The sequence below is a fragment of the Bos taurus genome, chromosome 25, assembly GCF_002263795.3.
Source record: "Bos taurus isolate L1 Dominette 01449 registration number 42190680 breed Hereford chromosome 25, ARS-UCD2.0, whole genome shotgun sequence".
Lineage (NCBI taxonomy): Eukaryota > Metazoa > Chordata > Mammalia > Artiodactyla > Bovidae > Bos > Bos taurus.
Genome location: NC_037352.1, coordinates 26470919 through 26483366, shown reverse-complemented (window position 1 = coordinate 26483366; position 12448 = coordinate 26470919). Strand labels below are relative to the sequence as shown.

General features: G+C 48.3%; 1 protein-coding gene across 2 annotated transcripts; it reads right to left on the bottom strand.

Annotated features, from left to right (window-relative positions):
- Positions 1-2471: 2471 nt before the first annotated feature.
- Positions 2472-5163, bottom strand: C25H16orf54 (chromosome 25 C16orf54 homolog). 2 transcript variants are annotated; one of them, NM_001105033.1, is made up of 2 exons: positions 5056-5163; positions 2472-4390 (listed from the first exon to the last, which is right to left on the bottom strand). In NM_001105033.1, the coding sequence occupies exon 2, from the start codon at positions 4388-4390 to the stop codon at positions 3734-3736; it is 657 nt and encodes a 218-aa protein (NP_001098503.1). In that variant the 5' UTR covers positions 5056-5163; the 3' UTR covers positions 2472-3733. The 2 variants fall into 2 exon arrangements, with proteins under 2 accessions (NP_001098503.1, XP_024840392.1); XM_024984624.2 differs by having other exon boundaries at positions 5003-5111.
- Between the last annotated feature and the right edge of the window lie 7285 nt (positions 5164-12448).

Sequence of the window (12448 nt, the reverse complement as noted above, 5' to 3'; positions counted from 1 at the left end):
TTAATCTGACAAGCACATGCCTGCTATGAAACATCTAGAAATGCTGCATAAAATCAAGCAAACATCCTTTACAAAGCACAGCTGAGTTTCAAGAAACTAAGGGGAACCCCCGGAGCCACACACAAAGAGGAAATCGAAAACCAGAGCTGGGGGAACTCATGGACAGTTGCAGATATTGGCAAAAAGAAGGAGTTTGGGGTTTACCTCCACCTATATTTTGGAGAAGATTTACCTGGGGCACTGAAAACTGAGACCCTAATATTCAGCTCAGTCCCTTAAAGGGTGACACTCTCAGTGAAAATGCAGACTAGAAAAAAAAAAAGCAAAACACCCTTCTATCAGCCCAGGGAACACAAAAGAAACTGGTGGGTCACACCCTGAGAACTGGTGGCAATGGAAAGGCTCCCCGAGAGTTCATAAGCAAAGGTATGCCTACATTTAAATCTGGGGTTCAAATTTATACGATTTGTATAGTCTCGGAAGCCCAAATAAAAATGAACAAATAATGTGGCCCAGGCTTGGTGACTCCCCTGAAGCATCCTTGGCTGGAGCAAACAGAGAAGCTCTCTAAAGAAGCACCCTGGAGCTGGTCACATGGGATTTCCACGGATAAGGCCCTGCTGAAGCTGAGTTCATAGCCCCAACTTAGAAAACATAAGAGGAAGCCAGCTGTTATGAATGAGAGTGAGCAGACACTCTAGAACTTGACTCAAGACTACAGAGTTGTTAGGTAAAGGACCACTCAGGAAGTACACTTTATTTTTATGGTTTTGTTTATTTGTTTTTAATTGTTGGCCACATAGCATGTGGGATCTTAGTTCCCTGACTAGGAATCAAACCTGCATCCCTTGCACTAGAAGCACAGAGTCTTAACCACTGGACCACCAGGGAAGTCCTGAAGAAGTACATTTTAAATGCTGAAAGGTGTAAAGGAAGGACTCAACATGAGAAAGTAACAAGACAGTGTTAAAAATGAAGAGAGGTTCAAAATAAAGAGGAGAAAGGAGGACTTCCCTGGTGGTCCAGTGGTTAAGACTTCAGGTTTCCAAGGCAGGGTACGTGAGTTTTATCCCTAGTCGGGGAACAAGGATCCCATGTGCCATGGAGCGCAGCCAAAAAAAAAAAAGGAAAAAGAGAAAGAGTAAAATGAATGCATCTATTAATCCATCTATCTATACAGTCATTCCCATTTCCCTTTCTTTGGGCTTCTGCTATATTTTAGATCCTGCTCTGGGTCTGGGGACATAAAGGAGATTTTGGGGACAGCAAGTTGGACTCTGCCTCAGGGAGATGCCATTCATCCACACGTGAGTGTATGAGTCCATTTTTCATTATATTGTATCTTTAGACGTCACAGCTAGGAGAGCTCCAAAAGAGCATTGGTTTAACTTACAACTCTCTCTGTGTCACAAGAAAGAATGTGAGGCCCAGTAATACAAAAATTACTTTTCTCCAAGCGAGCAGGTGATAGAGCAGATCGGAGCACTGGGGCTTGTCCCTCGGCTGAGCCCTTGGTGCACAGGCGTCTAAGCTCTGAGCTTTCGGTTCCCTGGGGGACCATTCACACCTCGTGGGTGGAGTCTCCACAACACAGTCTGGTTAGCTGATGGTGACAAGAAGTGACACTGTTAGCCAATCGTGAGTGACAGAGATGGGACTGATCTTGTATCACTAGTGTCTTCCGGTCTTATCTCACCTCCCTCCACCCCCACGCCTGCTACTCAAGAGACTGAGAGCTCCCTGAGGGCGGGGTCCAGTCTGATTCCTCCACCCCCTGGGCCAGGCTGGGAGGAACACAGACAGGATGAGTGTTAGGTGGGAGGGGAGGAGGGGGTGTTGATTCCCTGATTGCTCCTCCAACTTCTGGCATCCAAGCAGTGAGAAGGGAGGCTCCCCAGCCCTCCAGGCAGGAAGAGCAGAGTGTTGGCCTCTACCCCCCAGCATTTCCTGGGTGTGGATGAACTTGGGGGAGGGACTCCTGGCCTTAAGTCGCACAGGATGGCTGCTCCTGGGGCAGGGCTGTCGTCTGGAGGCAGGTCTCAGGATGGCCCTAGACTGTCTGCTACTTTTCTAACACTGCTGACGGCTTCCCTGGTGGCTCAGCAGGAAAGAACCCACCTGCCAAAGCAGGATTGATCCCTGGGTCGATCCGTGGGTTGGGAAGATACCCCTGGAGAAGAAAACGGCAAGAGTTTTCCAGTACTCTTACCTGGGAAATCCCACGGGCAGAGGAGCCTGGCGGGCTACAGTCCATGGAGTGGCAAAGAGTCGGACAGGATTTATCAACTCAACAACACTGTTGATCCTTTTAACAAAGAAAGGGCAAATCTCTAGGTCAATGCCTCCAGCAGGAAATCAAGTCTACTTAGAACTTGATATCTTTGTTTACATTGTATTTATTTCCATGTTTAACCTTCTATTTCTGGCCAGTGGTACTTGGTTTTCCATTTACAGAAATGATACACAACAGATTCCTTGTAAAATAAATTTATTAAGCAAACAGTAAGCCATGTGTAAAGAAAAATATAAAGTACAGGTGGTCGACTGATATGGCAGAAATCCTAACATTCAGGACTGAGGTTTGAGATGTCAGATCCCAGGGAATGGAAATTCCTTAGCCTGCCCCCACCCCACCCCCAACTCCTGGCCCCATGCCCAAAGGGGAGGTCAGCTGATACAGATATGGGGGCTCCATTTTTGTGGGGTGGAGCATTATAAGTAAGCCCGTCTTGGGGCAGCTCTGGCTAGCAAGCTGGGAGGGAAGATGGCCAGGGACGCTGTTTTAGGAGCTGCCTTGTTCCAGGAGAGCGTTCCTTCCGCATTGGACCAAACTCAGCTCTCCTTGGATTGGGAGGGATAAGATCCAGAGGGCTAAGATGAGACGCCTCAAGAGGACTTGCTGCCTGCTGGCCTTTTTCAGACTGCAGATCCCACTGCAGGCAAGAGAGGGCCTCCTGTCACCAGCTGGGGGCCAAAGCCACAGTTTGTATCTAATAAGATGCTCTGTTGGATGTTGATCTCTCTGTATGTGTTGCTCTGGTGGGATGATGGGGGCCTGGGAAGCTGAATTCCTGTCTCTCCTGCTAGTGGCTGGCACTTGTCATCACCACAGTCTGTTCTTCAGCATCTATGGGACCCTTCGCTCCAGGGTCAGCAGAAGAAGGGTGGACGCCGCTGTGTTGACGCTATTTCCTTCCTGTCTGGTACCTTGAGTTCTTAATCCAAAGTGTGATCTTGGCAGCTTCTGATGCAGTGTTAGCCACTCAGTTGTATCAGACCCTTGGCAACCACATGGACTGTAGCCCGCCAGGCTCCTCTGTCCATGGGATTTCCCAGGCAAGAATGCTAGAGTGGGTTGTCATTTCCTTCTGCAGGGGTTCTTTCCGACCCAGGGATCGAACCTGGGTCTCCCACATCACAGGCAGATTCTTTACTGCCTGAGTCACCAGAGACAGCTCCAAATCCAGTTCTCTGCGCCACAGCCCCCAGCAGCTAAGCAAAGACACCACTGAGTTCCTGCGGAAGCACAGGCTCTGTCCACATCCAGGCCTTCCAGGCCCAGATCTAGGGGAACCGAAATCCACAAGTAAAAGGCCTGGGATGGGCATTCCTCTAAGGGGACCTCAGGTGTCAGCTCAAGGTCTTGGGAGCCTCAGGATCTTAAGATCCCTCTGAGGTTGGGCCTCTCCCCAGGGTCTCTGGAAGGCCAGTCCTCCAGGCAGGCCCTGGGGATTCATAAACCCACGCTGCTTCGGCCTTCACGCCTCCAGAATGCTGATATCTGCTCCAGGGTGACCCGAGGCTGCAGGCCCCACTCAAGATCAGGGCTTCCTGGCCGCACCCTCCGAGCCTGGGGGCTCCCAGGATATGCATTGGCTTCTGGCCTCTGTTCAGGCTCAGCCCAGCTCACCAGGCCTGGGGCCTGGGGCCTCTCCTCCCAGACCTGGGGCCCCCAGAAGGTGCTCCGGGTTCGGGCATTGGGTGGGGTCTGGGGGACCAGGCTGCTGGGAGGGGAGTGTGGGGGTGAGGGGGCGGGTGGGGCTGTCGCTCGTGCCTCCAAGGTGCCCCCCTGGGCGGGCGGGTCTGGGGCACGGTCCGTCAGCAGGGGGACCTCTGAGCCATACCAGTCCTCAGAGCGCTCTCGGGGCGTGCCTATGGGCTCGATCCATAGCTCTCCTCCGGGGCGCCACACGAGGGTGGGTGCGCGGATGCTGGGGTCCAGCTGGAGGGAGCGGCGAAACAGGCGTTCGGCCAACACAGCTGTGGCCAGGAGGAAGACAGCGGCCAGAGTGGCCAGGGCCACCATGATGGGGATGCAGGGTCCGCAGGGCAGCGGGGCCCATGAGGAGGCCTCCGTCTGCACTGAGGGCGGCTGTGGGGTTGGAGGCATCTGAGGAAAAGCAGTCAGGAGAGGAAGTGCCTGAGACAAGGTTGATACCACCAGGAGAGACAGAGGGGGGCCGCAGGTGTGTGAACACGGGGAGGAGAGAGACAGAGGGGAGCCGGGCTCCCAGACATCTGGGCGAGAAACAGACCCACGCAGACAGAGGAGCCCGGAGACCCAGAAAGGGTGGGAAGGAGCCAGACGGCCAGAGGGTCAGGGCCCACCTGGGTCTACAGCTAGGCCCTCCCGCTCAGAAGCCCCAGGCCCTTCCTGGAAGCTGTATTTTCCTCCCAGACTTCAGGGTGCCTCAGATCAAACTCAAAGGGCCCTGAGGGCTCCTCTCCTCCCGTCTCAGCCCCGCTTGGGTCTTGCCTGGAAGAGGAAGTGCCGTGAGGAAGTGAGACCTATCCCAGCCCTGCCCCTGTGTGTGGGCCCAGCTCCGGCACCCTGGGTGCTCCTTGGCCTTCACAACCCTCCTTGGAGCCGGTCTTGCTCTTTGCAGGCTCCCCTGGGTTTGCTGTTGTGCCAGGTCTCAGGTGCCACCTCTACCCCCGTCCCCACCTCTCTGGCTTTGCCCAGTCTTGCCCGACCCCGTTTCCCTTGTTTGTCTCTGCTCACCTCCTGGCGGTCCCCCTGGTCCCCCATCTTCAGGGGCCTCCTATGCTCCTCACCTCAGGCGGTGGGTCCTGGGCTCCTGATTCTCCGTCGGAGCCGCTCTTCCCTGTGTGAGCAGAGGGTGCTGGACAGTTGCCTCACATGAGGGCGGAAGGGAGGGCACCACCTGTTGCTGGGCAACTGTGCCCTGGATCCCCCAGCCCCTGCGGAGCGTTTCCCAGGCAACCTGCTGGGGGGATGTGGTCACTGCGGCGGGGAGGCGTTTCCTGGCAAGGGGTGGGGCCGGAATGGGCAGTAGCTCTGCCGAACTCGGTGTCACCCCATAGCCTGCCCCCAGACCTCAGAACACATACTCGGAAGCCAAGAAAGAGAGACAGAGCCCATCCCAACCACCAAGGTGGCCCCCTCTACTTGCTCCCAGGTGGCTGCTGTGGCCCTGCCCTGCCCTGCCCACTGGGCCCTCCCCCAATCCCGCTCTTGCTATCTGCCCCCACCCCCCTCCTGCTTGCCCTACCTTCTCCATGTTTTTCATGGACATATATCTCCTTTTCTTCAGACCACGTAGCCCCAGTTTCAGTTGGAAAATAGCTATGAGGTGAGACTCAGGTAGCAAAAATGGCAGGCTTCTGGGAAAGATCCAGGTTAAAAAATGTGCTTAGGCCTGTCTCCAAGATCACTGTGGCTGGTGACTGCAGCCATGAAAATAAAAGATGCTTGCTCCTATGACAAACCTCAACAGCATACTAAAAAGCAGAGAAGTCATTTTGCTGACAAATGTCTGTATACTCAAATGTCTGTATACTGTTTTTCCAGTAGTCATGTAGGGATGTGAGACCATAGACCATAAAGAAGGCTGAGCACCAAAGAATTGATACTTTCGAACTGTGGTGCTGGAGAGGACTCTTGAGAGTCCCTTGGACTGCAAGGAGATTAAACCAGTTAAATCCTAAAGGAAATCAGCCCTGAATATTCACTGAAGGACCGATGCTGAGGCTGAAGCTCCAGTATTTTGGCCACCTGATGGGAAGAGCTGACTCATTGGAAAGACCCTGATGCTGGGAAAGATTGAGGGCAGGAGGAGAAGTGGGTGACAGAGGATGAGATGGTTGGGTGGCATCTCCAATTTAATGGACATGAGTTTGAGCAAATTCCAGGAGATTGTGAAGGACATGGAAGCCTGGCGTGCTGCAGTCTATGGGGTCACAAAGAGTCGAACACGACTGAGCAACTGAGCAACAACCACCGAGACAGTGAACATTTGCCATCTCGGCTCCTTTCTCTTAGCACTGAGGGTCAAGGAGAGCATCATCAGTTCCTGGACTTTGAGCCTTTCACAGATCGTCTAGTTCAACTCCCTCAATGATAGAGGACAGATAAGCCCTAAACAAGTTACATGTTGTGCCCTAAGTCTTACGCCTCATGTCCTTCGGAGGACGGGGGGATTATAGATATAAATCCCTTCTCTGGCATACAACCTGTATACAGCACAACACTTCCTAGGAATACATATTTCATTTTGCAAAATAACAGCCATTTAAGGTGAAGGGCTGCCAAAAATCTGTTGAAATGTTAGTGTATTACAAAGGATGGTCACAAAGGCAGCCTGACTCAGACTTCTTTGTCCTCGTGGTTTTGAGGGAAGGGCCAGAAGGAGTACAAAATGTGGCAGGGATGAGAGTAGGAGGAAAGAGAGTCCCAAGGCTCTGTGCCTTATGACCTGTGTGAAACCCAATGAGATTAGAATTGGATGAGACTATAAACCTTAAAATAAAACCTGAACTTAATGCCACTGAATTGGATATGTACAAATGATTAAGATGGTAAATTTTATGTTACACGTATTCATGGCATTAAAAAGGTTTTCTTTTTAAAATATATTCCAAGTAAATAAAAGCTGAAAATTGTTTTATCTGTTTTCTTGTAAATAATCTGTGTTTTAAAAAAAAGCACTTTGTTGTTTAATCGTTGTGTTGGACTCTTTGTGACTCCATGGACTGTAGCCCACCAGGCTCCTCTGTCCATGGAATTCTCCAGGCAAGAATACTAGAGTGAGGTGCCATTTCCTCCTCCAGGGGATCTTCCCAGACCCAGGGACTGAACCTGCAGCTCCTGCTTGGCAGGCGGATTGTTTACCACTGAGCCACCTGGGAAGCCCACTCGAAGAGTAAACATTATTAAAAACCAGAAAAAACAGGTATGTTTTTGTTTGTTTGTTTGTTCTCAGGGTATCAAACTGGCTGTTTTGATTCTTAACTGTTTTTCATCACTTACAGAAAGGCTTAACTTTCTTTTAACTGGTTCCTCAAGAAATTAAATATATAAAAAAAAAAAGAAATTAAATATAGAATTACCATATGTCCAGCAATGTTATATCTACGTATGTGCACAAGAATTGAAAGCGGGGGCTTCCCTGGTGGCCTGGTGGCTAAGATTCTTTGTTCCCAATGCAGGGGGCCCAGGTTCAATCCCTGGTCAGGGAACTAGATCTCACATGCCACAACTAAGACCTGGGACAGCCAAATAAATAAATATTTTAACAAATAATAGTAAATTTTAAAAAAAGAATTACAAGCAGAAACAAACACATTTTCACACTAATGCTTATAGCAGCATTATTCACAATAGCTAAAAGAAATAACTCAAATGAATTCACATGTCTATTGATGGATGAATGGATAAACAAAATGTTTATATTAAAAATATTGTTTATATTATATGTAACATTATTTAGGCCTAAAATAGAAGGAGGATCTTTTGAAACATACTACGTCATGGATGAACCTTGAAAACATCATGCCGAGTGAAATAAGCCAGACACGAAGGGACAAACACTATATGACTCCAGTCACGTGAGGCCCTTAGGGTAGTCAAACTTCGATAGACAGAAAGAGCCCTGGTGGTTGCCAGGGGCTGGGAGGGGGGGAAATGAAGAGTTTGTGTTTAATGGGTCTAGAATTTCAGTTTGAGGAGATGAAAAAGTTCTGCAGGTTGAGGATGGTGATGTTTGCACAGCAATACGGTTGTCCTTGATGCTACTGCAGTGTAGACTTAAAAGCTGTTAAAAGGGGGATTCCCCTGCAGTCCAGTGGTTAGGAGTTGGTGCTTGCACTACAGGTAGCACAGGTCTGATCCCTGGCCAGGAAACTAAGATCCCTCATAAACTGTGCCATTGGGCAAATAAATACATAAAGTTTCCAGCCACTGATATTAAAACAAACAAACAAAAAGGGACTTCCCTAGTGGTCCGGTAGCTCAGACTCTGTGCTCCCAATGCAGGAAGCCCCAACTCAATCCCTGGTCAGGGAACTAGCTCCTGCATGCCGCAATGAAGATAGAAGATTCTGCATGCTATGACCTGTTAAATAAGTATTTAACAAAAAACAAAAACAGTTCTCTGCAGCCCTAAGCAGAAGCCCCATCTGGAGGTAACTGGACCTGATGGATCTTGAAGGAGCAATCAGTTGAGCTGAGTATGTGTGGGGCTCCTGCCCATGTGGTGGCTTTTGTGGGCCCTATTTTTCTGCCATGGTGCCCCTAAGAAAGTCAATGAGGTATATTCCAGTCTGCGGCTTTCAGTGGTCAATACCTGAACCTACATCTTCTGATGCATTGCAGCCCACCAGATGTTTCCAGGAGAAGGGAGGGCTGAAGAGGCTCCCACAACTTTCCCCAACTCCTATGTGTACTGAGCCTGATCATACTTAGCCTTATTCTGGTGAAAGTGGACTCTCTTAAGAAAACATCAAACTTCATGTCCTTTACAACATACCTGGCCATCACTGCCCCATTCATCAGAAAGGAATACTAACTCTATGGGTCATTAGTCACCTGAGATCCAACTGGAGGACTCACTTGTATCCTGGTTCTAGAAAACTCCTCCATCCAAGTTCATCCTTCCTCCAGCTCTCCCATCCTGATGCCAAGGGGTAGCAAATGGCTCTTGGATACATCACTTCACTGCTCACAGCTGCACTGTCTCCATAAAGCAGCACTGGGTGGTCAAAGCTTATTTATTTATCATTGTTTCTATTGAGCTATACAATTCACATATGGTAAATTTCACCCTTTTCAAGCATACAATTCAGTGGTGTGTAGGGTATTCACAAAATTGTGCAATCACAGCCATCTAATTTCAGAACATTTCATCACCCCAGGAGGAAACCCTCTACCCACTCCCCATCGCCTCCTCCCCTCAGTCTCTGGCAATCACTATCTGCTTTCTCTCTGTATGAATTTGTCTGTTGTGAATATTTCATATAAATGCAGTCATACAATTTGTGGCCTTTTGTGTCTTACCTCTTTCATATCACATACTGTTTTCAAGGTTTGTCCATCCTATTGCATGAAGCAATGCTTCCTTGCTTTTTTATAGCTGAATAAATAATATTCCAGCATAGAATATTTAGGTTTTTTTTCCCTCTATCTGAAAGTAGAGCATTCCTATGAAGCATTTCGTAAACTGAAATGGCATAAAATAAGGAAGTCATTATCTTAGGATGTATCTTACTAATGGATGCAAAAAATAAACAGAGAGAAAGCACAGATGCTCACACACAAGCATTGAAGACTATGGTGACTGAACGCTGAGTGTAGTTTCCGGGAAGGAGCTTGACTGTGCCACTTCCAGGCGTGGGGTAAGCGCTGCCTCTATAACCACTCGCTACAAAAGAGACACAGTATTACTCTCGCCTTTTACTGTAAAAGCAAAAATCCTCTTCAGATTTCTTCAGGCTAGTGAAAACAGGTACTATCGTAGGTCTTTCATAAAAGCGAAGTGGCATAAAGCGAACTTTCAAGAAACGTGAAACGTACCACTCTTTGTTCATCCTTTCCTGGGAGGGTTGTTTCCACTCTGGCTATTACAAGTAGAGCTGCTAGAAACATTCAGGTCCAGGTTTTTGTGTGGACATATGTTTTCAGTTTCTCTTCTGTATATACCTAGGAGTACAATTTCTCAGTCCTGTGGTAACTTTTTGAGGAACTGTGGGTGGCCAAATTTACAACTGCTGAGTTCATCCACTTCTCCTCTTCATAACTCATGTTCCTCCGGCAATGTCAACTCCACACCTTCCCCGTCCACGTTGCGGAGGACCTCAGTGAACCTGGCTCCTGGGCGATATGTGGAGGCCACCAGCCTCAGGCTAGAAGAGCATCATGAGCAGGCATTGAGGAGGACAACCGCGCTCTCGTCCTGCTGAGCTTATGTCACCCATCCTGGCTGAAACCCAAAGACTCCTTCTTAAATAATGTTACTGCAATCAGAGTTCTGGGTTTCAGCTTCAAGCGGCCTTCATTGGCAAGTGGGTTCTTTACCACCGAACCACCAGGAAATTACCCGAGCTTCCCATCTTAATTGGAGAAGGAAATGGCAAACCACTCCAGTATTCTTGCCCTGAAAATCCCATGAACAGAGGATAGTCCATGGGATCGTAAGAGTCAGACACGACTTAGAGACTAAACCACCACCACCCATCTTAATAATTCTGATTAGATCAGATCAGTCACTCAGTCGTGTCCGACTCTTTGCGACCCCATGAATCGCAGCACTCCAGGCCTTCCTGTCCATCACCAACTCCCGGAGTTCACTGAGACTCACATCCATTGAGTCAGTGATGCCATCCAGCCATCTCATCCTCTGTCATCCCCTTCTCCTCCTGCCCCCAATCCCTCCCAGCATCAGATTCTTTTCCAATGAGTCAACTCTTCGCATGAGGTGGCCAAAGTATTGGAGTTTCAGCTTTAGCATCATTCCTTCCAAAGAAATCCCAGGGCTGATCTCCTTCAGAATGGACTGGTTGGATCTCCTTGCAGTCCAAGGGACTCTCAAGAGTCTTCTCCAACACCACAGTTCAAAAGCATCAATTCTTTGGCGCTCAGCCTTCTTCACAGTCCAATTCTCACATCCATACATGACCACAGGAAAAACCATAGCCTTTACTAGACGAACCTTTATTGGCAAATAATTCTGAGGGACTTGGCAATCTTCTTCATTTGTGTCTGAATTTTCATTTTTCACAAATCCTCAACTTGAAGGGCTGTTGCGGTGATAATACTAGATACTTTACATAAGGAGTTGCATTCAGCACTTTCTTCTCATCTTATCTTTCAAGATCATGAAGAATCTGCCTCTTCACATTAGGGACCACCTTAAATCTTGTTACCATTAAGGATTGCTCTACACTGACCATCAGATTCCCCAAGCTCTGAGCTTCCCCTTTCTCTCGCTCCACCCACTGGTCCAGCTTATTGACATTTCTATTTCCTGGTGCCCACATCCAGAAATCCATCACTGACTACCCACCCTCCCTGACCTCACTCTGCTTCCTCTATAAACTTGACATCATTGTGAATTGCTTCAACCCCTCTCCTTCCAGCCCTTACCAGCCTTTCCCCTTGAACTAATACAACCACTTGTCCTTTGTCCTACTGGAGAAAATCAAACAACCCATCAGTCAGTGCGTCTAGTCACCCTTTAAGACGGATCTGGGCAACTCTCTCTCCCCTCTGGACAGTGCCTCTTCCAAACCTTTCACTGCTTCCCTAGGGTCCTGCCCAATGCCACCAACCCCCCATCAGCCAATAATCTCTTCCTCTCTCCCATGAAGAAGCTGAGGATTTTGGCAGGAGCCCCAGCTCTCTTCGTTGTTGATTCTCAGCTTCCCAGAGTGGAGTTGGCCCCCCTTTGCCGCTTATCCCCACCCCAGCAAGGATAGATTAGTCATCATGAATATCATGGTCTGCTCTTGGCTCCATTCACGGCTTGCCTGGGGGATAATCATCGGCTGCCTCCTGATCTACCCTGATACTGTCCTCTTGTAATGAAGGTTCTCACTTTGTTTGATGATCAGTTCCCCCCCACTGACCATCCTACCCTGTTCAACTATCTATTCCTCTTATGACACTGCTCCTGGCTATAACTAATTCCGTCTTCTATGTGCCTCACAATTTACTGAGCACATTTTCCTATCTCATTTAATCCTCTAAAATAACACTTTTGAGACTTCCCTGGTGGTCCAGTGGCTAAGACTCCGCATTCCCAAAGCAGGGGCCGTGGGTTCCATCCCTGGTCAGGGAACTAGATCCCGAGCACTGCAGCTAAGACCTGGTGCAGCCAAAATAATAACAATAACCCTTTGAAGTGGGTCTTTTTCTTTAAAAAATTATTTATTTACATTGAAGTACAGTTGATTTATGTTTCAGATGTACGATGAAATGATTCTTTTCTATTATAGTCATTGCAAGATAAGTACTATAAGTAGAGGCTTGTTGTTGATCTATTTTATAATAATAGGGTATATCTGTTAATCTCAAATTCCTAAGCTATCTCTCATAACCCTTTCCCCTTTGGCAACCCTAAATTTGCTTTCTATATCTGAGTCTGTTTCTGTTTTGTAAATAAGTTCATTTGTATCTTTTTTTTCTTTTGGCCATCCAATTTTGGAATCTTAG

Bases quoted from the DNA above. Each gene is read 5' to 3' on its own strand.
- C25H16orf54 (XM_024984624.2), bottom strand. From the start codon at position 5,029: ATGGGGGACCAGGGGGACCGCCAGGAG. The intron at 4,391-5,002 runs GTGAGCAGAGAC...GCTTTTCCTCAG, and splicing joins ACCAGGGGGACCGCCAGGAG to ATGCCTCCAACCCCACAGCC.